Source organism: Trachemys scripta, chromosome 6, assembly GCF_013100865.1.
Source record: "Trachemys scripta elegans isolate TJP31775 chromosome 6, CAS_Tse_1.0, whole genome shotgun sequence".
Classification (NCBI taxonomy): domain Eukaryota; kingdom Metazoa; phylum Chordata; order Testudines; family Emydidae; genus Trachemys; species Trachemys scripta.
In genome coordinates, this window is record NC_048303.1 from 94,186,980 (window position 1) to 94,213,315 (window position 26,336).

General features: G+C 39.5%; 1 protein-coding gene across 2 annotated transcripts in view; it reads right to left on the reverse strand.

Moving 5' to 3' along the window:
* Nucleotides 1-26,336, reverse strand: part of TRPM6 (transient receptor potential cation channel subfamily M member 6) — a 131,924-nt gene that overhangs the window by 49,394 nt on the left and 56,194 nt on the right. For both annotated transcript variants that reach the window (XM_034774551.1, XM_034774552.1), the window contains 10 exons: nucleotides 19,143-19,277; nucleotides 16,756-16,809; nucleotides 14,825-14,965; nucleotides 13,189-13,326; nucleotides 11,528-11,808; nucleotides 10,091-10,319; nucleotides 9,769-9,924; nucleotides 6,211-6,351; nucleotides 4,394-4,522; nucleotides 1,251-1,502 (listed from right to left, as the gene is read on the reverse strand). In XM_034774551.1, the coding sequence (XP_034630442.1) occupies nucleotides 1,251-1,502; nucleotides 4,394-4,522; nucleotides 6,211-6,351; nucleotides 9,769-9,924; nucleotides 10,091-10,319; nucleotides 11,528-11,808; nucleotides 13,189-13,326; nucleotides 14,825-14,965; nucleotides 16,756-16,809; nucleotides 19,143-19,277 (1,656 nt within the window). The remainder of the gene's footprint in view (nucleotides 1-1,250; nucleotides 1,503-4,393; nucleotides 4,523-6,210; nucleotides 6,352-9,768; nucleotides 9,925-10,090; nucleotides 10,320-11,527; nucleotides 11,809-13,188; nucleotides 13,327-14,824; nucleotides 14,966-16,755; nucleotides 16,810-19,142; nucleotides 19,278-26,336) is intronic.

The window sequence follows — 26,336 nt, forward strand, 5'->3', positions numbered from 1 at the left end:
ATAAGAACTAGGGGTCACCAAATAAAATTAATAGGCAGCAGGTTTAAAATAAACAAAAGGAAATAATTTCTTCACACAGCAAACAATCAACCTGTGGAACTCCTTGCTAGAAAATGTTGTGAAGGCCAAGACTGTAATGGGGTTAAAAAAAGAACTAGATAAATTCATGGAGGGTAGGTCCATCAATGGCTATTAGCCAGGACGGGTAAGGAATGGTATCCCTAGCCTCTGTCTGTCAGAGGGTGGAGATGAATGGCAGGAGAGAGATCACTTGATCATTGCCTGTTAGTTCACTCCCTCTGGGGCACCTGGCATTGGCCACTGTCAGAAGACAGGATACTGGGCTAGATGGACCTTTAGTCTGACCCAATATGGGCGTCTTACTTTTTATGTAATATCATAATTTCTTCAGGAGAGGGAAGGCCAGGTTTTAGTTCCATAAATTAGTGGATAATAAGGCCAAGGCAGAGGTGAAATTCATGCCACCTCACAGAGCCAGTATGAGGCCTACCCATCACTCAAGTCCTTCTTAGAAGGCATAAGTAGGATTTGAATGGCTCACAGGCCTTCAGCTGGTCCTCTGTCCAGGGGTGAATTTCAGTCATGAGGTCTTCCTCAACGAATCTTACAGAAAAGAATTTCACCTTTTAATACTGTGCTATAATTATTATGTGTGACAAAATGTAAAGTATTAACAAGACATTTCCTAATAACGGAGGGAAATTACAGCAGGAGTCCACAGATCTCTCTCAAGAGCATACAGTAGAGCAGTCTCAATTCTGATGCAGAAAAAAAACTGATCATAGGGCAATTTTGACTGCTAAATATGAGATAGAATTATTTTAATCTAGATATAAAATAATCCTGAGACAGTTTCCAAGACCTAGGGGAATTACCTCAGGTACTAAGTCACTGTCTACCACAGCTAGAGAGGATTTTTTTGTTTGTTTGTTTTTTCCTCACTGTTTATCAGAAAGCTCAGCTAAAATGCAGCCTTTCTCTGAGGAACTAAGAGAAAATGACTTCTGTGGATAAATTAAAATAATGAACAAATTAGCAAAAACTGTGCTCTGATCACGGACAACTTGCCATCAGAAAAAGAGGCACAACTTGTTGGTAAAATACTTATGAATTATTAGCCCCGCTCTAGTCTTGTCACCACTCTATTTTGTGTCCATTTCTGAACTTTACTCGTCCATCATATTAGGTGTCATAAGTGCAAAAATGCTACCCTGCAGTCAAATACTCACCATTTTCCCAATCATCATCAGATATGGGCCTGCATGTTGATTTACAGCAAAGAAGTCAAGGAGCCGAGCATACCAAAATATTATATCCAAGCAGTAGATTAGCCTTCCTACTGTTTGAACAGGAGGATCAGCCCAGCGTAAGCCAAAACCAGTCACAAACAGGATGATAGCTATGGAATCAGTGAAGTTCCAGTACTCATAAATCCACACCTTCACCTTTTGGCTGAACTTTCCTGGCTCTGAAATAAATATCTAAAAAGAAAGTGGGGGAAAAAATAATGGAGGCCAATAAAACCCTCACCCTTCAGCCCCCACCCTGTCTGAACCATCAATTGGTACATGGAAATACTTGATTTATGACAAGTTTTTACAATGAAAGTTCACAAGGTCAGTGCTCTGCAATTCCATGATTGCTGGAATTTGAAATGAAACTGTAATGGTCATAGTGCTCAAGAATCCCTCTTGCCACACCAAATAGGTTAGTTCTCTCTATTGATAAATGAATTCTGCTTCTTAATTCATTCACTGAGGAATATATTCCATAGCAGAAAAGAGCAAGCAGTATACAATTGTTAAGCATGTGTATTTTTTTGTAAACAAGTATGGGGTTTGTTTGGAGGAGAAATGGTCATGACCTACAGAAACCCTTTCAAAAGCCCCACAGTCATGGAAAATACCAACCCAACCCTGCTGACATGAAAGTAATTAATGTGTTTTAGTTTAGATCTGAAATACAAAATAAGATCTCTGTATGCCAATCCTGAAAAGGGAATGTTGGAAACTGGGAAGGTAGAGATTGAAATGTTTGCTTCTTGAACTGTAAGGGTGCCCCAAAGGGATTTTCAGCTTCACTAAGCAAATGTGTGAAGTGGAATCTTTGGAAGGCCATAAATAAGACCTTTACACATTGCACGATTGAGGCCAATTATGCACTGCTATGGAAGATCAAACTGATAAGGAGCAAATAAAAGAGATTTTGAAATGTTAGGCCCTGATCCTGCAAGAATTGACTCATATGAGTAACTTCATGTAAATGCCAAATCTGGGACTACTCACATGTGTACAGCTACTTACATGAGTATTTGCAAAGATCAGGCCCTAAGGCTGTAACAGTTCCTTGATACAATCTAGAGAAACACTTCTGCACAGTCAAACATAACAAGGCCCTGAGGAATCAATCAGTTGCATGTGTAAGACACAGTGTTACTTTTCCAGTAGACCAGAACTGGTATATGGACTAAGAAATTCTCCTGTAAGTTCCATTTAATAGTCTTGATTGACATGTTCCTGAACCCACAAACAAGATGTGCCATAGCACAACTGTGACCTCTGAGATGCTTGGTGTTTCATACTGTGATTTTTTTTTTTTAAACTCAGATAACCCTTTTGTGTCCTTTTGTCATTTTTAACCTCATATCCAGTCATATAGCTTCCACATCTGTTCCAGACTCCATTTTCTACTCTAGATTTGGGCTTCCCTTTGAAAGTCCTCTTCCTCTGTTTGCAGGGATCACACTTCAAAAGTTTCTTCTGCCGTGAGAGATAACGGTGTTCTAGCAGAATTCCCTACTTTCACTACAAGGAATTGTCTCAAATTGGTAAAATATTTAAAGGTATCCACTACACTTCCAACAGTAAATAAAGCATTCCAACATAATATTAAAAATATTTATGGTACTTATTTTTATTTTATTTATGTTTGTTTGTGTGTTTAGGTAATACTACAGTCAAATGAAGAGAATTTTGGATTATCTGTCTTATCCCATGTAGAAAACATGCCACTGTTTTTGTCACTAAAATCATCTATGGCTTTGGAGTGCAGATTGTACTTAGCATAGAGGATCCAATTTTAGTAATGTGTTTTTTTTTCACCTAACAGTATGTTTGTAGATGTGTCTGTGTGTGAAGTGCCATATTATCAATTTGGGGAGCTAAAGTCCTCTATGTTTCCACAGAACATAATGCAGTATAGATAGCTGAAGTGCAAGTTTCCTGGTCTACAAAGAAAACCTCCTTAGCAGAAAATGTACTACATGCTCATTCAAAACTTGGCTCTAGGCTGAGACATCCACCAGAGATGCCAGTTGATTTAAGCAATCAATTGCAATAAATTTTGAATTATTGTTTCATTTTTTCAAAAAATCAAAATCTGTAAAAAAAAATAAAATCTTTGTTTCAAATTTTGAAAAATTTCAACCAACTTTCATTTTTATTATGTGGACTCTTCTCCACAGAGACTGGAAGGAGACCTCCAATGTATTTTACATGCAATAGATCACCAAACAGCTGTTAATTGGTAATAACTTCCAGTCAATGCCACAATCAAAGCAGTGACCTAGAGATACAATCCATATTCCATTATCAATGAACCAGTGGCCTAAGCCAAGCTTTTCAAAAATAGGTGTCTTGATTAAGGCTGTCACCTCCATATTTAGTCATCTAAAAGGTGGATTAATTTTCAAATGTGCTGGGCACCTACCAGTTCCCATTAGAGCTGGTCAGGAATTTTTTGATAACTGTTTTAATCGAAAAATGTCAATTTATCAAAACCAAAACTGTTGACATAACATTGGTTTTGATAAATCTCATGACTGGACAGGTGGGGTGTTTTTGTTTTTTTTTTTAAAGTTTCAGAATAATTTAAATGTTCCACTGCAACATTTTAAAACAAAAACATCCAATTTTCCAGTTTGAAATGACTCTTTGTAATGAAATTTAAGCTAATTAAACTGAAAAGTGGTGTGGTTGTTGTTGTTTTTTTAAAAAGGTCAAAATTGAAATGAAACATTTCAAAACAATCAGAATGAAACAACTGACCCAAACCAAAAACTGAATTTTTTTTTGGTTTGTGAAAATTTTCAAGATTTTGACTTTTTGTCCCAATTTGGGAATGTAAACATTGTTGAATTCTCAAAAATATTTCCTGCCAAACTATTGTTCCCACTAGCTTAGGTGCCTAAATAGGGATTTAGGAGGCAAAGATTAGGCACGTATTTGTAATCAACTAGGACCACTGAAAAGTAAAGATCATACATATTTCTTCTGCTAAACCCTATGGAAAGGAATCAAAGAATCTGCAGTCATTATTTATCATTAGTCCTCTAGAGATGTAGCGTAGAGAGAGTGGAAAAGGAAGAGCTCACCTCCCTGACTTTCTCAATGGCAGTGGTGAAAATGTAGATAATTACAAGCCACTCTTGCACGCTAGGCCTGGATTCCATCTTCACCAGCACAGTGTAAGTGAACAGCATGAGAAATGCCAAGTACGCCATCTGCAGAAAACATAATACATATTCCATATGCATAGGTAGCTGTGACAAAGAAATTAGAAACTCTCTAGAAACACAGCTAAGAGGAAAACCAAGTGTGCTATATAATGAAACAAAATTTTGTCAAATTAATGGGACTCTATCAAGCGCTTGATTCCAAAAATTTCTGTCAGCCCTTCAGATTTCTATGCCCTTCTGCAGAATGTCCTCCAGAGCTTTATCATCATTTTTTTTTATTATCTGTATTACTGTCCCCCCCTAGGAACTCCACTCATGAACTAGGACCCCATTACAGTAGGTGTTGTACAAATGGAACAGAAAGACAGTCACTACCCCAAAAAGCTTAGAATCCTCGTAAAAGACAAAAGACAACAGATGGGTGCAGACAGAATGAGGGGGAAGTAACAAGGAAATAATGAGCTAATATTGTCTAAATAGACCAGAGAGACACAGAGTGAGGGAAGGGGTGTAAGACATAAGCAGAGTGAACAATGTGATGGCAAATGTCATGTTAGTTCTGTGATACCGTTTTTGTTTTTGTTTTTTTTTGGGGGGGGGGGGAAGGAAGTTAGTTAGGGGGGGATCAGCTAAATGGAAAGAAAAGTGAAAGGGAAAGCATGAGGGGGACAGAGCAGGGGAGATGGGGCAGTTGCGGAGTGAAGTTGAGGTGAGGAGACTGTGAGTATGTCTACTCTTGGAGCTGGGGATGTGATTCCCAGCTCGAGAATGAGAAGACATACTCACACGAGCTCTCATTGGAGCTAGCACACTAATGAGAATAGTGTAGCTGCCATACAAATGTATGGGTTGCTTACTCAGGGTGGCTAGCCCATGCTGCCACTCACCGCTGCCGGTGCTACCGTGCCTACCACAAATATTTTTAGCACACTAACTCACGTCTACACAGGCTGGGAATCACTCCACTAGCTCCAAGTGCAGACATAACCTGTGAGGGAGGAGAAGGGTTGGTGCAAACAGCTAATCAGCACAGAGCAAAGAAAGTCAGGGAACATGCTACAGTTTTGACTGGCATGTCCAGTGGTCCTGGCTTTGGCTGCTTCTGTTCCTACAGGATGGTATTTCTGGATGGCTGCTCTCTGCAGTTGTCCCCCAAGGCAAACGGTGGGGGGAAGGGTCCAACTGCCCCCAAGATGTGTGGGTGGCTTGACTCCCCTGCACAGATCTATGTCCAGGAGGGAGTTGGGGGAGGAGGGCCCCCGGGCTTCGTTTTACTCCTTCTCCTCCCTTAGTGCAAGAGTCCCTGCTTTGGCTGCATCTTTAAAAAAAAAAAAAAAGTCTCTTTGCTGTATTGCCAAAATATTCAACAGAAGACATGGTAAAAAAACTACTTTTCCAAGTTATATGCAGCACACATTCAAAAAACACAAAGGCTCCAATCCTGCAATTTACAATGTGCAGGCAAAATGCTGCAGCTGTGCAGAACCCCACTAAAGTCAAACCAATGTTATGAGTTCATCCTGCTGGTTCTCCAGACCCAGAGCTAAGCTTTGTACCTACAATTAATTGTGAGGATGAAAAATGCAGGCAGGAACCACCTTCCACCCCAAGAGTGCCTGCATTTCAGTGGTAGGGGTGAAGTGATTATTTTATATACATATATATTCCATTAAAGGTTTAACAGATGCTTGAGGCAATATTAATATCTAATTATTCTTATTGCAATGACCAACCGTATGAAACCAGAACTTGACAATTGGGGCATTGTAGAATTCATAGACTTTTCTAGTCCTCGGAAGGCTTCCGTGCGCACTGTTGATGGAAAAGGTCTGGCTTTTGTCTGGCCTCTCGGGTCCCTTTTCTGCATCATAATCCTTTTTCAAAAGGAAACAGAGTTTTAAAGTCAGACAACATGTTGTACGAGTTCAACAATTCAGCCACATTAACAGAAACACAGGGAAACTTGGAAAGGCAACTCAACAGTAAATGCTGTGTGGTATATGCAGAAACAATTAGCATATCTCAGTCACATGCAGTTGCAACTGTCTTTTGCAAGAAGCAACACCAGATAATATTCTTAGAATTACACTTAACTGTGAATACACAAGGTTCTTTTGAGTTTCAAAAGGGTGGTCTTATGGTTACAGCACTGGACTGGGAATCAGGAGATCTGAATCTATTCCCAGATTTGACACAGACTTCCTGTGTGACCTTGGGCAAGTCACTAAATCGCTTTGTACCTCACTTACCCAATGTGTAAAACGGGGATAGTAATAATTCCCAATTTGATAGAGATGTGGTGACTATGAATCCTTTGATGTTCACAAGACATTCAGATATTACAGTGATGAGCACCACAGAACAGTTCTAAAAAAATTTGAAATATATATATAGAGAGAGAAACTAAAGGATTGCAAAATTATTAACCTGGGGAATTTATTGTGATTTGGACAATGTGCCTGATTAAGGGAGCATGAGTGAGTCAGCACCATTCTTACACAGATCTGGGCACATAGGCATTTTGGTGTCCACTTTGTTACCTCCAAGGAACAGATGGGCAGAGCCCTCCACCCACTGACCATTGCAGATGAGCAGGCACAGGAGGGAAGTCATAATTTGCCCTTGATATATTACTACCCACCACCAGCCCATACAATTTTCTTAAAGTCTTGATAATGGCTTCTGCCAATTGAAGAAGAGAAAGTTGTCCCATGAGAAGATACAACTTCTGGTTTCAGCAGACTGAAGTATAATTTACAACCACGTGTGAAAAATGCACTTGTGCTGAACCTGTATATCCTGGAACTCTCCCGTGGCTTTTTTATATTGTTGTTCATCTCAACTCAGTTCCAGAAAATTCATAGCTAATCTTTCCAGTTTATGGAAAAAGAATGAACTCTCAACACTTGATAAATGATGAAGCTAACAACAGTGCTTCTCTAGAAAGGAAACCTTCCTTTCTCATTCAAGTCAGATAACACTCATTCTACTTTGTTCCCTTTACGTGCCTGCAAGGGGTCCCGGCTGCCCATAATTATAATTGGCCTTACCTCTGAATTGTAGCTGTTATCTAACCAGTAAAAGGCCTTTTTGAATTGACTTTATTATTCAGACACTGCAGGGTACAAGTGCATCCACATTCTTCTGCCTCTTAGAGAGACACTTCAGAATTGGCATTGCCATGTCTGTTGGGTTTCTGAGGAAGTTCTGGAGAAATTTATTTTATTTTAGGCAAATTGAGAGTTAATTGTGAAAGAAATGTCCCAAACATTTCTCTATTTTTATTTATCGTAGGTGAGGCTGGGAGCACTGTTGCCTTAATAATTTCCTATTATAAAACCCTCTTATCAGATGCTTTTAATTTTGCCAAACTTAAACAGTTTGGGTTGAAATTTTCTATGAGAGGTATCTGGTTCAGGCTGGAATATTATGGAAAATTTCAGCCAAAATGGTTCAGCCATTTCCAAAAATGAGGCCAGGGGAAAAAACTGCCAATGATAAAAAATTCTGGTAATTTTTTCTTTGAAGAGCTCTGGTCCTCCCTTGAATTGGAGTAGGAATTTGAAATTTGACTAGGGGCGGCCTTTGTGTCAGGGATGTGACTTTTACTGTCCCTATGAAAAGCTGCCTAAATTTGGCCAAATTATAAGTACATGTTCAGCAGAAACTTCCTAGATTTCAGCAACAAAATTCCCAGAAGATTCTGTTTGCACTAGGCATGCTACAGCCAGGGGATTTCCTTGCAGTTGCAGCTTTGGGCTGCTGTGAAATGTGCTGGGTCAGGGCACCTAAACTGATAAAGAAATTATCTCTGCTGTGCTGTCAATCATCCAGGCTGAGACAGTGTGGAGGAAGATGTTCCCTGATTCAACCAGGCCTGCGGAGGGAGACATGGGGAGCAGATTGGTACAAGGAGGTTGGGAGAGATTGGGACTGACTGGGCAAAGATATTTGGACTGTGAGCCAGGGAAGATAATGGGGGACTGGGAGCCAGTAGGTAGGTGGAGGAGACTGAGACTGGATGAGGTCATGTAATTACAGGCTGTATCATAATGCATAGGCACAAGAGGACCAAATTAAGGTTGCACGGGCAACCTTAACACTGGCATTTCTAACTTTTGAGCAATTGACTTTAATAATGTTCTTCTAACATTTTTGTCTGTGTGAAATGTACATACATACATACATTTCACACAGACAAAAATGTTAAAAGAACATTATTAAAGTCAATTGCTCAAAAGTTAGAAATGCCAGTGTATATATACACACGCACACACACACACACATACACGATATATAAATATACATACATTTATCTAGATACTTATATGGCTCCTATCACCATGTAAACACCATAACCATGCTCCTCACAATCATTAAAGGATTTTATCCTCACAATACTTCTGTGAGGTAGGGCGGTATTACCTCAGTATTACAGATGGAGAAGTGATATACAAGATACATTAAGTGATTTGCCCAAGGTTACACAAGAACTCTGTGCCTAAGCTGAGAATAGAACCCATGTCTCCTGAGTTCCAGTCCAGTACCCTATCCTTCCTAATTTTTCAGGAATATATATTGTTTATAAAGTAATAGAACAGATCTTGTCAGACTTGCCTGTCCTGGTGTGGGGAGAGAGCATCTGGATGGGGGGAAATGTGTGCCATGTTGATTGTTCTTGTGGACAGATCTGTAGACAGCTGCCCGGGTAGACTGATTTCAAATTGCCACCTTTTTTTTAAAGCTGGAGGATCCCATCCACTCCTGCACCAGCTACCCGGGCAGCACCTTTCATTTATTGTCCCCTTTCCAGTGTGTTGAACCACCAATTCTCTGCTAGCATCCTCCCACCACAGGCTCAAGGTTGTTGTACAATGTGGTAAAGTCTGAAAATGTCCAAGCTCAACCCAAGACTGGGAAGATCCTTTGGGAAAGAAATTCCAAAACTGAAATCACCTGAACATATGCCCCCCCAACTCTCATCTGTTTCTTACACCCTCTGCTCCATAGTCTTCTGTTTGTGTGTGTGTGTGTGTGTGTGTGTGTGTGTCAAACTTACTTACAATTAATAGTACCATAACTACAACTAATCCCACGGATTTCAATGGGATTAGCTGAAGAGTGAAGTCTTACTCACATTGAATAAGGGAGATGGTAAAAAGCTTTCTAATCTAAGTCTTATAACCATTGTAACATTTTAAGACAAAAAGCTTTCAATGGAAAACTACCAACCCAGATGTTATCCCTGTTTTGTGAAAATAATAAATGCTTAAAGGTGATGCCAAACTAACCAGAGACAACTCATCTTTAATGGTGGATGGGCTCTGATCAGTGTAATGCCATGTGAACTGATGAAAGTCCTGGAGCTGTGGCACATGAGACATTTCTGCCTTGCTTTTAAACTCCAGCATCAAGATGGTGGGAGGCAGAAGAATACTTAGAATGACCTAAAAGAGAAACACAAGTCTGAGGAGGTGCATTCAGCATACATGCTTGTCTTTGATGTGTGTCTGCATTAGATCAGGACAAAACCTAGCTACATGTAAGGAGAATGTATGCTTCAGCATAAGCTTACTCTGTGGGTTTAGATGAGGCACAAGTCAGTGAGTTTACCTTAAACCAGGAGTTCTTCCGCATCTTCAGGCGTCCCATCCACATATCAGTTAGTAACATCTGTGTGCAAGTGTGAGACACAAAGGGCCGCAGCCCCACTGACACGGCCAGTTTCAGGCAAGTTGAATTGCTCCAATTTTTCAGCTCGGAGGTCAGTAGCTTCATGGCCATCTGCTCGTTCTGTTTGAATGCATTATCCAGCACATCTAGGGCAAGCTGCCCAAATTCACTAGGACAGACAGAGAAAAAAGAAATCACCATTTTACAATACGGAGGAACAACCACAACTGAAAATGATCATGAGGTCACATCTCTAGTTCAAAAGCTTCTTCCACATGTGGTAAGATATGAAATTGTATTAACTATGACTTCCTCATCTCTTCACACTGTCTCAGCATTGCACCCAGAGGAAAAATAATTCAGGCAGTAAATCTAAATCTCTTCTCCTAACCACAGGTTTTACTCTACATTTCTGGTCCCTGATCTTTAATTAGCCTCATTGTGTGGTTTCACACACATGCCATATAGTTCAGCCTATTATTTCATTCAGTAATGCACTTGCCAACATGGTACACAGGCACTGTGCTCAACTGCAGAAGCAGCCTCAGATTGAGTCAGATCCTAAGCACCTCTCAATGGGAGTTGAAGATGCTTAGCACCCTTAGTGAATAAACTTTGCTTTGAAAAGAGCCCTATAACTGCATGTAAACAAAGATGATAATTTGTCCTTGAGCTCTGAATCTGTTCCATTATGGCTATGAAACTACAGTACATTACATCAATAAATTTCAAGGTGCACTACCTGATTAGGGAGCAGTTGTTCATTTCCTGATTTCATGATACAAAACCTAAATACTGAATGTTTAACAGGTATTCAAAGAATGAAACTAAAATTTAAAATTTGGAGGACATAGAAAAACTGCTTGGGCTGTTCAACAAAGTAGCTTCTTTGAGTCGCTCAGCTATGATATCAGCACATTTCTCCTTTAGGCCTTAAATAGACTAGGATTTAAGGTGGGATATTAGTAAATGTTAAGTTACACATATATACTAATACATTTGAAAAGCCTTATGTAGACAAGGCACCTGGCCTTAACACATGCTAAGCTATTCAAGTTAAAGCCTAAAGGGAAGTCTAGGCTTTAACTTCACCAGTTTAGCTTGGTATTAAAGGCAACTGTCCTTGTCTACTTTAGACTTTTCAGACATCTTAGTTAGCTAATATATGCTAACATCACTCCTTTAAATCCTCATGTAGACAAAGTCTTAGTGTGTCTCCTTCATATATTAAAGTGAGCAGATAGCAAAAAGTGCTTCTTGTACATTTCACAGCATATGCAGCCACTGATCTTACAAGTTAGCTGATGGAAAGAAGAATACCTAACTATTCTAAATACTGTAGATTTTTATTAACTGTAGTGAAGGGAGAACTCCTACTTTGAGTACTTCTTCAATTCTTCTGAGGTGTCATCCACCATGTTGCTCTGTTTGGCTTCACGTGCCATTGCTCTGTAGAGTTTGCAAGCCACGACTGCCTTGACCATGGCTTCCTCTCCATGCTGCCAGAAGAACATTGCCATCTTCTGTCTCTTCATTAACACTGCCCAAACCAAGAGGTCATTATAGGGGTAAATAAAGCCAGCTGACTCATGGTCCTCTAAGAAGCTGAGTTCATCTTTTGACTTCTTCCTAGACTTACGAAAAGCAGTTGACTTTTCCTGTAAAATAGCAGACAAAATCTGAGCAAGTTGCTGAATCCTGAATACATGTAATGCATTATCAATTTGGTTGTTCCTGGTCATTATATAGATGGACATTAGAAGAATGGCTAAGATAACATTCAAAATATGAATATAAGCAGTTGCTTGGATCAACAAAAGCAAAAAATGCACTGAGGAAATTAAATGTGATTTCCACATTCTGAACTTGTGTCCCAGCTTTTAGATCCTGATCCAACCAAATGGGCAGTGCCCTCCACTCCCATTGATTTCATTAAACTAATTTTACTAATGCACTAGTCTACTTATGTCACACCGATGGAAGAAAATGGACTAGTAAAATCAAACATCAGTGAGAGAGCTGTGACAGCTATCTTGATTTTTAATATATGTGTCACATTTACAGTAAGTTGTGTATTTATGGTATGTTGTGTTTCGGCCTGAACTGTCTCACATTAAAATTGGGGGGTGGGAGGAGAGAATCCTGTTGGCTTCAATAAGACTGCTCTTATGAGTAGCTGCTCACCACTGAGGTTCACAAACTGGCCCTCTGGAATTCTAATGAAGTCCCATGGACTCAAAGACTTTAAGGCCAGAAGGGACCATGATCGTCTAGTATGGCCTCCTGCACATCGCAGGCCACAGAACCTCACCCACCCCTGTAATAGACCCATAATCTCTGGCTGAGTTACTGAAATCCTCAAATCATGATTTAAAGACTTCCAGTTACAGAGTCTCCACCATCTACTCTAGTTCACCAGCAAGTGACCCATGCCCCATTCTGCAGAGGAAGGTGAAAAACCTCCCAGTCTCTCTGCCAATCAGACCTGGGGGAAAACTCTAGTTTTATGCTGTTATCTGAGAGAAGAATGTGATTCTTTTTGTTATCTGTACCTGACACAGTTTCAAGAGAAAATATTTTGCCATCTGCTTGCAATTTACAACATCAGCTCTTTTCTCAAGGGAGTTATTATTGCCACTTACATAAAAGTTTCTAAGAGGTTTGGGGCAATGAATTCCTTGCTTTGAATTCCTATGCCTGTATCCAAATAAGAGGGTTTTTCATCTGTGCCTTATATAAGGAGATTGTGGCAATGTTACATTTCAAGGGATGAAAGCCCTTATCAACAAGGGGATGGAGATTAATGAGTTTCATTAAAACAACTGGAGCTTTACTGTAATATTGTAAAATAGCAGTAATTGTACTTCTTGAGCTGTGTGTGATACAACCTTGATGTCTTTGGTGTTTAGGGAGAGTTAAGCATAATAAGCATCCAGCCTGCATCTCACATGTCTAAAATAACTCTTGACAAACTGATCTAATTTTTCAGTCTATTGTACCCCTAATGTATTCCCAGCATAAGCAAGCAATGACAGTACCTTGTATTTGTAAGGCTGTGCTGTTCTGATGAACTGAGAATGCAAGGTGTTTTCAGCAGATTCAACTCTGCTACCCATCTGATTATTATGACAAAGGGAGCGATGAGAAAGGCTCTGAGCAAAGCTGGAGACCACACTCTAGTTCCAAAGATATCCCACAAAACACAAAGAGAAAAATATAAATATAAATAAATATAAACCCTACTCTTGTAAAAAAGTGCCATAAGATATGTAAGAATCTCAAGTCATCAGAACCTCTTATTTACATTCCTTCTACCAGAAAGCATCTCTATTATCTCTGGGGACTTTATTCAATATTAATTCCAAGGGAAGATGACTACCTACTGAATTGTTAATACCACTTCCTGCAGCTCCTAGTTTTTTGAAGAACTGATCCCACTCAATCATGTTAAACTTGTGAAATTTGATGAGTGCTATGGCTGCAGAAAATTGATGTTTTGTATTCAGAAAGTCAACCGGCACTTCCAATATTTTTGATTAAGTATAGTACAGGGTAGGCAACCTATGGCATGCGTGCCAAAAGCAGCACGCGAGCTGATTTTAGTGGCACTCACACTGCCCGGGTCCTGGCCACCGATCCGGGGAATCTGCATTTTAATTTAATTTTTAAATGAAGCTTCTTAAATATTTTAAAAACCTTATTTACTTTACATAAAACAATAGTTTAATTATATATTATAGACTTATAGAAAGAGACCTTCTAAAAACGTTAAAATGTTTTACTGGCACGCGAAACCTTAAATTAGAGTGAATAAATGAAGACTTGGCACACCACTTCTGAAAGGTTGCTGACCCCTAGTATAGTATATCCCAATTCAGAAACTTAATTGGGTTGCTATCTCTTCATTTTTTCCATTAATTCTATAATTGTGTTATATAATTTTCCTACCAGTTTGAGCATTTCCATTAATTCTAAGAGCAATACATTGTGAGTTTGGCTTATGGAATTACTGTACATAAAGTTCTACTCTGAAAACTCAGTATGGAAAAAAGGCACCTTCTTACTCAATAGATTACTTTTTTGTGTAGCCAGAGTTATACCTGATTAATTTACTGAAAAGTTTGGACCACTTTCCAATTGTCCACAGGAAAATGAGAGTGAGATGGATTCTATATTTTTCTTGTGCATCATTAATGAAAGTTATGGGTCTGTATAGGCAATTCTAATGACCTAATCCAAATCCATTTAAATCCGTGGAAAGAATCCCACTGACTTAATTGCGCTTTGGATCAGCTCCCTAACAACATACTGGGAAGATAATGTCATCTCACAGGTGTAAATGAGGGGACACCATGGCCTGCAAATCCTTTCTTACAGGTAATGATGAATGAGAAAATAAAAACCCAACTTGGCTTTCAGAGGCCAGGATCAGTTTGCTGAACAAGCAGTTAACTTAAAGAATCACCTTTTTACTTGTAAACTTATCAAGATTGATAGGGAAATTATTGAAAGACATTAAATGCCATTTTACCATTAATGTCATTTTAACAGTTACTTTTCAGAGCAAAACCACACTTGAAGTGAAAAGTATTATGATTATTATTACCTAGACATTTCTGATTATTATATTTTGGCTGTTTCCAATGACACAAATAGCCATTTCATTGATGTTACCTTGCGTTTTCTGTAAAGGCTGTTGTACAGAACTCTGAAATGTTTCCTTGTGTAGCTGCTCCGATAAGCTCCACCAATCAAATACTCTATCACCAGCCCGATATCAATCAATGATATCTTATAGTCCAAAGGAAGGGCACTCTGTAAGACAAACATTTACAACATTTTATAATGCCATTTTATACAGCAACCCATGCACCCAGTGTGAGGTCCATGGGTCCTGAACCCAGCTTCTGGGCCGCTGCTGCATTCACAACACCACCTGATGGCTCTACTTGTGACTGAAGAATCGGGACCCCTAAGGCTTACTCTCAACTAAAGGTACCACCTATAGTGAGCTGATTGGAGGAGCTCCATAGTCCCTGACTGGGCCAGGTATACTATTTAATCCAGAAAGAGACATACAAAGTTGTTTGTGTACAAGGTGAATTCTGGCTTGTAGTTGCTACAGAGCCTGCCATCCACTACCTGACTCCAGGCCTTGTCCTAGTTCCTGACTTCAACCATGTTCTGTTCCCAACTCCTGTCTTCAGCCTCATTCCAGTCCCTGAACCCTATTGCCCTGGTTTCTGACTGCTCCAGCTCCAACCCTAGGCTATGGATCTTTGGCTTCCAACTCAGTGCTAGCCCTTGGCTTCAACTCCTGTTTTCTGTCTGACCCCAGCCCCAACTTTCGGTTCTGATACATGGCAGCTGACTCCAGACCTGTCCATTGGCCTTGACTTCCTGAACAACTTGCTGACCTACAGGCCACACTGCCCAAGTCTTGGTCACTGGTACCAATTTTCTACAGGCCCTGACACCTGGCTAGCATGAATTGAGTTGTGAAATCTTAGCATAAAACTCTTAAGTCTGACAGAGAGCACATAGATTCAGGCATATGATGCTGCTATAAAAGTAAGACAATTAAATACCTGTCAAAATGTTATGTGCCAAAATTGGTAAAACAATGTCTACCCATCCATTGCACTCTAAAATTTATAAGAATATATATTACAACCACAGCATTTTGTAACATAGTTCAAACATAGGCAAGACCAAACTGCCTTGTAACAATCAGGAGAGGAACATGTTAAAACATAATCCCCAACACAGTCAAATAGATAGGCCCTCAGATAAGTAGGACCCAGAAGTGAAAACAGATTTGAAATGAGCCACTCACTGGGCCAATCAAAATTAACTGCTTAAGAGAGGTCATCTTTGAAGCCTAGTCTACACTTAAAATTTGATTAGCCTAAGGTCTAGGTTGAGCACCATACTTAAGGCAATCTAATCCCAGTGTAGATGTGGGTAGGTCAGCAGAAGAATTTGTTTTATTCTACGATGCGTATACTTGGCAGACACGGTGAAATTAATCCAGTCTTAGATCTGGCCATTTCTCACACTTGACATCAGATGCAAAAAGAACAGCCTCACCGCTTCCTATATTAGCAATGTCACAAGATCCAAGAGATAACAAAAGTCTGAAACAGACTAGCTGTTGCTAATTCCTCTCCACGCAGTAATTATTCACTGCCACCTTCTGATCTCCTAGAGTGTACAGTTTACAAAAAGAGTGTTACACCCATCAGAATATTTTGCTGTCACTGTTGAGCAAGGCAATTCTTTTGACTAAAAAAAATGGTTAAAACAATGAACTGTAGCAGGGTTACTGCAATGGTTCCCCAAATCCTTGATGTATTTAATAATGAGAGTTTGAACAGTTGTGAGTGCAAGTCATTACATTAACGTACAGAACCCCGGAGAGCATTCCATAGCTTTGGGGAATTAATGGGCTAAAGACAATTCATTCAGTAGATATAAAAATAGAAATGAAACCATAATTTCTAATTCTAAACCTTCTACAATACTATCTGATAGCAATTTGTGTAACTAGATCCTGGTATATTAAGTTATACTCTTTGATTCCCAGACTTTAAGATTTAGATTACCTGTTTTACATCTCGAACAAGATGATGCAAAAGTAGATTTGTTGGTCCTTGTTTCTGTGATGTTAATCAAAAGAAAAAGAAATTAAACAAATGTGCCTGTTTATGCGTTAATTTCAAAATCTGTGAAAGAGAGCTGTTTAGAGATCCACAGGATAATCAGTAGTTATTCAAGCTTCCTGCAGTTCTACAAATGGCCTTCAATCCAAATCTGCAACCAGCACACTATCATCACAGTCCTGGGCCTCTCCTAAGACGAGACTAATTGTCTCTTTTGCTAAACCGTATGACAATTTTTAATATGCGGAATGTACACCAGCCCAGGTTGAAATCTAAATTCATTTTTCATGAAATTCAGTTTGAAACAAGCTGTCAAGAAGTGAAAGACTGGTACATAGAACCAAGTATCCCCTGCCTCAAAATCTTAACATCATAATTACAGCTGATCAAAATATTTCATTTAAAACTTTGAGGAACAACGGCCTTTCTTCAACAATGAAAAATGTAATTTGTTTTCAATTTCTTGATTTTTTTGTTAATATTTTTACATTCAGATTTTTTCAGTTCAGATTTTAGTGGTGGTGGGGGGGATCTTTCTCCCCCCACTCCTTTTTTTCTAAAAAATTGGAACAAAATTTTTTTCAGATATGTTTACTATTTTTGATCAGCTCAAGCAATAGTACCATTGTAACATTGAAAATGTGTTGTATTTTGTTTTCCTTTGTTAAAATGTGTTGGGTACATTTTACTCACACATGAATGAAAGCAAGTTACAATAGATTTTACCACTCAGGCACAGTGTGGAAAACGCTTTATGGTACCCATCCCTTCCCATTCCTGAGTAGAACCTCTGCGCATTCTGTCTATTTTTTGCTCTGAATGGAGGGTGCAGACTTTACAGGCATAGAGCTGCATTAACCTATAGAGAACTGAAGCAGGAGCAGGGTCCTCAAAGCGATGTTCTCACTCAAGGCATGCATTGTGTGGCTGGAGGTCTTTCACTCCCATGAGTCCAAGATGGAGAAATGGGCTTTGCCCTTAGGCAGAGAGTAGAGTTTGGTCATTGCAAAAAGGGCTTTGAAATTACCCTTCAAGATAATGCTTATCTTAGGGGACAGCTAAAGATCAATCCTTTGGGCTATATTGTAATTCACTTACTCATCTTAAGTAGTACCTTACTCAAAGAGTACGCTCATTGATTTCAATGGGAGTACTCCAGGAATAACAAACATACTATTCAGTGTAAATAAGGGTGTCACAATATGGCCCATAGATTGCAATATCATTCAGTAAAAGCCACAGCTTCCCAGATTTGTGACCAATTTTATTAAGGTTGACAGAAGTATAACAGGCTGCCCCGCAGAAACTAGTGCAGTAAATGAACATTTTCAAAATAGAAAACTGAGGGCTATATTTTTAGGATTTCAAATACAAATGAAAATTTAATTCAAGTGGGCCAGCTTCTTGCCAGAGGCCTTCCATTTGGAAAAAAAAAAAAAAACTCTCCCTATGGTAGTTGCAAAAAATAGTTTTGGCCTAGAAAACTCTAAATCAGTTGTTATTATTTAGATGAGACACTACTTTAAACATTTTTATTGGCCCATATTGCAAGATGACAGTGCTGCAGGAAAGGAGACATGCATCAGTGATATTTACATTCTTGCACCTTCGGTAGCCACTTACAACTTACGGTCTGACTTGGCAGCTTTATATACCCACTTTTCCTGGATGTAACTGGCTATGCAAAGTGCAGGGCAGGGGAGAGCCAGGTCCTATGAGCTACATTTTCAAAAAGGTTGTGCTTCTGAATTCGGTATCTATGTCTACAATAGCAATCGAATGACAAAAAACTTTTGTCTTTCAGAGGTGTTAAACCTCCTTCTCCCCCAAAAGACAAAAGCTTTTCCGCAACAAGCGCCAATGTGAACAGAGCATTTTCAGCAGGAGCACTCTCCTGCCGACAACGCAAACGCCACTTGTTCGGGGTGGAAGTTTCTTGTCGGCAGGAGAGCCAACAAACAGCAGCTACACTGTGCAACTTTTAGCAGCACGGCTGTAGCGACACAACCATGTTGCTAAAAGCTGTGTAGTGTAGACATGGCCTCAGTTAATAAACACAGCCACTTCTTTTGAACAGTTCAGGAACCATGAACCTGTTTGGTTGTCCTTGTTCAGAAATTTACACCAGTGCAACGAGGGTATAAAACACTATGCCCCACAGATTGCAATATTAATGGTAGCATTTACACCCACTTTACACTGGTGTGACTACATAAGATGCAAATCAACAGGGAATCAGGCCTTCCAATTCTGCCATTTTTATCTAGTCTGTCTGCATCCATCCAATACCTAGTCAGAAGTTACTTTGCAGTGGGGTTTTAGGTACTCACTGTATTGTAGAGTTCTTCCAGTCGGGATATAGTAAGGAAACGGTGCAGATTCACTCCATGCTCTATTAACAACTTTACAAAATCCACCCGGTCCATCACTAAAGCATCCAGCATTGCCTGTTCCAGGGAGCCAACCTTCAAAGGGCGAGGGAGAAGAAGAAAATGACAGAAAAAAATCATTCTGGATTAAATAAAATAAACCCTGAACAAGAGTTAAGGATCTATTTATCTCAATGCTTTGTCCTTATGTTTCATGTGTACTGTAGAAAATAAAAATATGTTAGAAGATGCACCTATGTAAAAATCCAGTAGGGAAAATTATTCTGCATAAACCAAACCTTAACAAAGATGTCTTCAAATTTGCCTTTACAATCATTGCACTAGACAGTGCATTTCCTATTGGCCTTCTTTTTAAGTCACTTCAGCATTTAATCTGTCATAAGGAAAAGACTTTCTGATTTGCCACATAACAAAAAACAAAGGAACTATATGAGACCAAGGTATTTAAAAGGTAGGCTATATTAAAAAAGAGAAAGAATCTATGATAAGATAAACTTTCTGAAAATTATATTTGAAGATGGTAAAAAACAAACTGTGTAACACAGAACAGTATCTACATTAAAATGGAGGACCCAATTCCGAAAGTGCTCCAAGCATAGGACTTTCATTTACCTGAACAGAATTTCCATATGCACAGCAGCTAAGGAATTGGGCCTATGGAGTGCTTTGATTTCAAAAATATCTACTTTGCTTCTACAAAATATGCATGCATGCATCCGTACAAATAGGAAACTGTGTGCGCAAAATGCATGTTTTGGTGTGCAAACTGGGAAATGGCCAATACCTGTTTTGCACACACAAATACTTCTTCCAATGTGCAGGTTTATATTTTGTGGATGTAATATATTAACAGATGTCTAGTATGCGTTAAAAAAATGTCACATTTTGGCTATGCAAAGTTTATATAACATTATTAAATTACTGTGGTTTCAGAATTTTTTCAGTCTTTGTTGTACAGTCTATTTGATGCTGAGCTTACATTTATGCAGAAATGTAGTTACAGCTGATTATAATCATTACCTATTGAACTTTTAGGACAACATTTTTGAAAGGAAATGGTCCACAATCCATGCATAAGTGTGCACTTTCACTTGTACGGACAAATACTATGAAAGTATACACAAATCACTTGGAAATTGCTGCTTTCATAACTGGCAATTTGAATACACAGTAGTCAGGATAACCACACAAAAATATAGACCCTCCCAGTTGTGTCTTGACTTTGGACCCCACTAATTAAAAATATGTCTTTTAAAGGTCACCAGCAGAGGATTTTTTTTTAATGGATTTGTGCCTGTCTTTTGCTTCTTTATGGTATATAATGAAAACGTTGCTGTTGAAGGCTTTTTTCTGCTTGTTTTTTAACTTTGAAATATCAAGGATGTAGACCAGACCCGGGAAGGCCAGATGTTACACGAGAAAATTAATTACTGAAAAATCCACACCTCTGTGCAGCGTAGTTAAGTTGACTTAACCCCCAGTATAGACAGCACTAGGTCAATAGAAGAATTCTCTAGCTACTACCTCTCAGGGAGGAGGATTGCCTATGCTGATGGGAGTATGCAACAGCAGTACAGTTGTGCCACTGTAGTATTTTGAGTGCAGACAAGCCCTCTGTTTTTACTGGAGAACAAGTGAGAGTATTAAGAGTTATTTATTGTGAACTCTTAAGGCTTTAACTGAAGGGGTGCAGATATTCAATATTTAACAAAGGTTTCCCTCACTCAAAATGTTAATTAATGACTGAACTTAAATAGGTAGGAACAACAACAAACAAAAGCCAAAAAGTTTCCACAATCTCAATTTAAAAATCTCTTCTCTTACCAGTTTTCACTTTTTAACTTCATAATTTACACGCATTCACCAATCATTCACATGCTGGCTCTCACTCGGCCCAAATGACTATATAAATATGTTCCAAAGTAGAACAGCTTAAACAGGAGAGACTGAGAGACCGGCCTACCCCAGAATATCCTATAACCCAGTAATTAGGGCACTCTCCTGAATGGTGGGAGACCCATATTCAAATCCCTTCTCCCTATCAGTGGGGAGAAAGAGGGCAGGGCTTGAACCAGGCTCCCCCACATCCTGGAGGAATGCTATAAACACTGAAGTTATAAGGGAGGCAGCACCGTCATCTACTTCATCAACATTTCTTTCAAAAAATGGCTTAAGCACCTGACTCCAGGAGAGGGTTGGAGTCCAAACAGAGAGGGTTTGGAGTCCAAACAGAGATAGGCACCTAAGTCCAAGAGAGAGATGGGGTTTAGGACACATCCATATAATTGGCATCTCCTATTGGTTAGTTTAGGCAGGGAGCCACCTATCATTCTAACTTTTGTGGATCCCATTATTAGGCACCTATCTGTCCCCATTCATTGTATAAGGAGCTTGGGGGCCTAATTCAGGCTTTCTGGATTGCAGTGATTTTCCAGGCAACTAAAAGTTAGGAATTACAATGCTGAATGTTGCAATACTGAATGCCTAAGTCCCTTTCTGAATCAATGCCTAGCACTTCATATGTTCAAAGCATAGCTCTCATCGACTTCAACGACAGTTGTGAATGCTCAGCACTTCTGCAAAGCAGACTCCAAGGTCTCTAGGCAGGACCCAGGAAATGAGGAACACACAATAGTCTGGGAGCATAATGTAGTGAAATCTCATTCCATGGACAAATTAGTGATAGAAGGGTAAGAGACATGTCACTTGATACATAAAAATCTACAGAATCAATGTTAATGGTGTCACTCTCCGCAGCATGGCAAGAGAGACTCGTGCCTGCCCACCCCAGCTTCAAGTCCCCCAATTGGTGAAAATTTTAATAATACCCAAATTGACCCATTTCCAATTAAACTGTGTCATTCAAAAGCCCGTTTTCCACAACACAAATCTACATGACAAACCTAGAACAATTATGTAGATAATATAGCCGAGAAAATATATAATAATCATGTTTTTAAAATTATACTTTAATGCAGGGATGCATTGCTTACATAAAAAAAGACATTGATCTTTGGTAATCCTAGGGAAATTAACCTTGACACATAGCACTGATAACATTTATTTATCATAGTCATCATCAGTGTTGTCTTCATCTAGGGCACCATAGCCAGATACATTGTCCCACTGATTCTCATCCACACTGCACTCTCACATCTCCATACAAGGCAGGCTGCTGGCCAGACATCTGCAGGGTGAGAAGAATATGATCTTTGCACATGAGCATTGCATTAACTGAAGGGCTGATTTGGAACTGCATGATATTTCACACATAACTGGGGTGAGCAGTCCATCCTGCAAGACCCATCCATGTCTGATAAGGGAGGGGAGTTTTGGATGCACTCGGTCATTCTGGAACCATTTCATTTCTTAATAATTTGCAGATATAAATGCACCCCATATCTGAGGCAATTTTTCTCCATTTGTCTGTTTCTTGGAAAACATCCACTAATTTAGCTCTACAAGTGTCATAATGTTGACCTTCAAATGGTAAGCTCAGCATATGAATGCCTCCAGTGCATTTGTGACCTCTTCAGTGACTGTCTCAGCCATACCGAGCACTTTCATAGAGAGGAGAGAGTCTCTGGAGGCTGAATCAAATACCTTCCTGTAAGATAATTTGGTCTTTCCAACCAACCTTCCAGTAGTGTCATATCCTGAAAGAGCATGGAAACCTGGCAATGTGGCAGCTTTTATGGTCCAAATGATAGGAACACATTTCTGAGGGATATACAGCGATTCTGTTCACCACCAGCAGGCACAAAAACAGAATCTTGGGTAGAGTCTTATAGAGATCACTACAACATCTGTGTCTTGCACAAAAATCAGGAGTTCAGTAGCATCTCTCTCTGTGCATGCAAGACAATTTAAGTGTCAGGATCCTCATGGCAACTAGGAAGAAACTCCTCTGAACAGTGTGAGTCAGCAGCTTCATTATGCCATGCAATGACAAAATTCTTCAAGCAATTATTTGCATGCAGGAGCATTTTTCCTACAGGGCATGCAGTTAACTTGTACTTCATGTAAGTATGAGATAGTAACTTCTTCATTGTGACATTGGAGATATTCATAGAGTCAATGATTTTGTATTGGACAGGTGCAATACCATGAAGTCTCTTCTTTCTGGTGATATTTTAATTGATTCCTCTGCATAAGTGTCAAACACGAGGTGGACATCATCATAGGTCTAATATTTTCTCTGTGACCTCATAATGAAGTGTTCAGCTGAATCTCAGCAGGTGTTAGCAGTTTCTGGTTTGTCAACTGCTTGTACATCATCCATACCTTTTAAGATTGCTATGCTGAAAGGCCTCTGCTGGAATAAGGTACTGGTCTGGTCATGTTGTCAGTAGGTTCTGGCTTAGGAAGATGTGGCAAGATGTGCACAAGTTTGTTTTTCGCCTGGCACCTACGCATTGTGCTGTCACATTCGAACATCAATTGTGGTACCACAGAGAACTCATACTTTCCCAAAGCCTCATGGATATCAACATCACGCTGAAATCTGGACATGAGAAGACCAAACAATGACCTATGTGCAGTTACCTCTGTATTAGTCCCTGCCACCTTCACTCTGACTTTTTACTTTGCATTCAAGCACCGCTTTAGTTTGTCCTTCTTGATTGGAACCCACAGATTGATGGAGCCTTGGATAATTCTTTGGATTTTGATGGCTTCATGCAAGTCATGACCCAAAGTATCCATTGCACTGACATTTTAGCTATCTTATCACTGAAGACTGCTTTTTTCATATTAATGAGCTCTGGTTTATCATATGCAAATAGGTTCCCAGTGTGAGTAAGTTTGTCCAGTAGCTTTAAAATAGCCCCTTCTTGGCATTTAACAGCACCTAATGACTCTATATGGTGCTTGGTCACTTCTGAGGAAGTCATCCCAGCTACACTTAATATTGCATTCAACACTAGGTGGAGTTCTGAACTTGTTAGGAAGAGCATTTGGATGTTGTGTTTTGCCCACCTACCCCCAATGATTTTAATTCATCTGTTTTCATGTTCCTGGGCTTCGTCTGAACCAAGTGCGCAGAAGGGAACTGGCAATCTTTTAACAACCGCATTTCCTTTTTAAAACTCCTCCCATCTTCAACTTTTTCCTGTTGCTTGATGTACTTCCTCTCCAACATTGCCAAATGCAATTTATGAGTGCACTTCTTACAGCTTATAAGGTGCCACTGAGTGTTGTGTTTAACCAGGTCCTCCACAGTAGTAGCTGAATTTTTGGATACTACTAGTCAGTAATATTTGTTTCCCCATTGATGCCTAAAAATGATCATGACCAAAAGAAAAACAAGGGTTTTGTAATAAAATTACTCTTGGAGTGTAATTAAGTATGTTATGTAACTAAGTGCATACCATTTGCAGATGGATTCTAGTAATTTTTGGCTGGAACAGTGCCTCATTACAACTCTTTTGGCATAATAAACAAAGCTGATCATCAATACCACTGAACACCTTCTTTTTCCTGATGATGACAAACAAACAATTTGAAGTGTTCCATTTATAGCAATCAGCAATATTAACTTTTTTTTTTTTATTAGTGGAGATATCCTATCTCCTAGAACTGGAAGGGACCTTGAAAGGTCATTGAGTCCAGCCCCCTACCTTCATTAGCAGGACCCAAGTACTGATTTTTGCCCCAGATCTCTAAGTGGCCCCCTCAAGGATTGAACTCACAACCCTGGGTTTAGCAGGCCAATGCTCAAACCACTGAGCTATCCCTCCCCCCATAGGGGGGAATCAGATATCATGTTCTGAGCATTAACTGATAACACAGTACTGTCAGTCGAGGGCTACAATTTAACACTGTGAAAGCTATATGTTTGACATACCTGTGTTAAAGTATAATTTTTAAAAATGTTGATTTTTAAACATTTGCTGGACTATATAGCTACATAATTGTTTGAGATGTGCCATGTGTGGAACCATTGTGTTCTCAGGAGAAAGGACTTTCGAATACTTGATCCATTTCCAACAACATTGTATTATCAAAATTTCCACCAACCAGAAGACCTGGAGCTCAGAGGTACAGAGGACGACACAACTGAAATTATGATTTTGTAGATTATTACAGTACAGATGACACCTCCCTTACCTTTCTGTTATTAATGTACCCACAGAATTACACATGCTATCAGACTACAATGAGTGACCACCCTGTGAAAAGTTTGGTTTAAGTGACTTAACTAGCATCACATGGGAACCCTTTGGCAGAGGAAAGGATAGAATCTAAACATCCAACTGCCTTAATCATGAGATCATCCGTTCTCTTTCTGCAATCCTCTGTTTCATTCACAACACCCCTTCCAACTTCTGCAACAAATCATAGAATATCAGGGTTGGAAGGGAGCTCAGGAGGTCATCTAGTCCAACCCCCTGCTCAAAGCAGGACCAATCCCCAGACAGATTTTTACCCCCGTTCCCTAAATGGCCCCCTCAAGGATTGAGCTCTCAGCCCTGGGTTTAGCAGGCCAATGCTCAAACCACTGAGCTATCCAAATGAAACAGAGGTCCTATAGACTATAGTCTCCTTCACTAACCAACCTTGATTCATCCCCAGAGCAAGTCTAACCTGTGCACCGAATGAGATAGAGGACCTGTGGAAAATATAGTACGTGATCATGTAATTAAAGACTATATCATAACACATAAGCACAAGGTTGCATAAGAAACTTTAATTCTGGCATTTCCGAACTTTTGAGTGCCTGACTTTGCAACCTTAATGTTCTTTTAAAACAAGTTTATTTGTGTGCAATTTCCAGGTTTTTAAAGAAGCAAATTGAAAAAAAAAACCCAAAATTCCATCCTGTAGAATCATACGGTGACCCATATGGGTCATCAGCAGACCTCTGCCACTTCTGTACAGAATAACAGATAGCAATAACAGGTTGTCCTTCTCTGTGGGGACCAGCACACACTTTGCCAGTGGGTTCTACATAAATTTGCTGAAAGCAGAGGAAGTGCTAGACTCAGGAATCTTGGGGTCCATTCCAGTCTCTGGAAAGGAATGTTCTCCAGTCCTCACTAATCCTTCTGCCTGTTTCCCCATCATGTCCTTATACCAGATATGGCTACAGAGCTTTCTTATAGACACCAGATGTGTTCATCACAAGATCCTTTA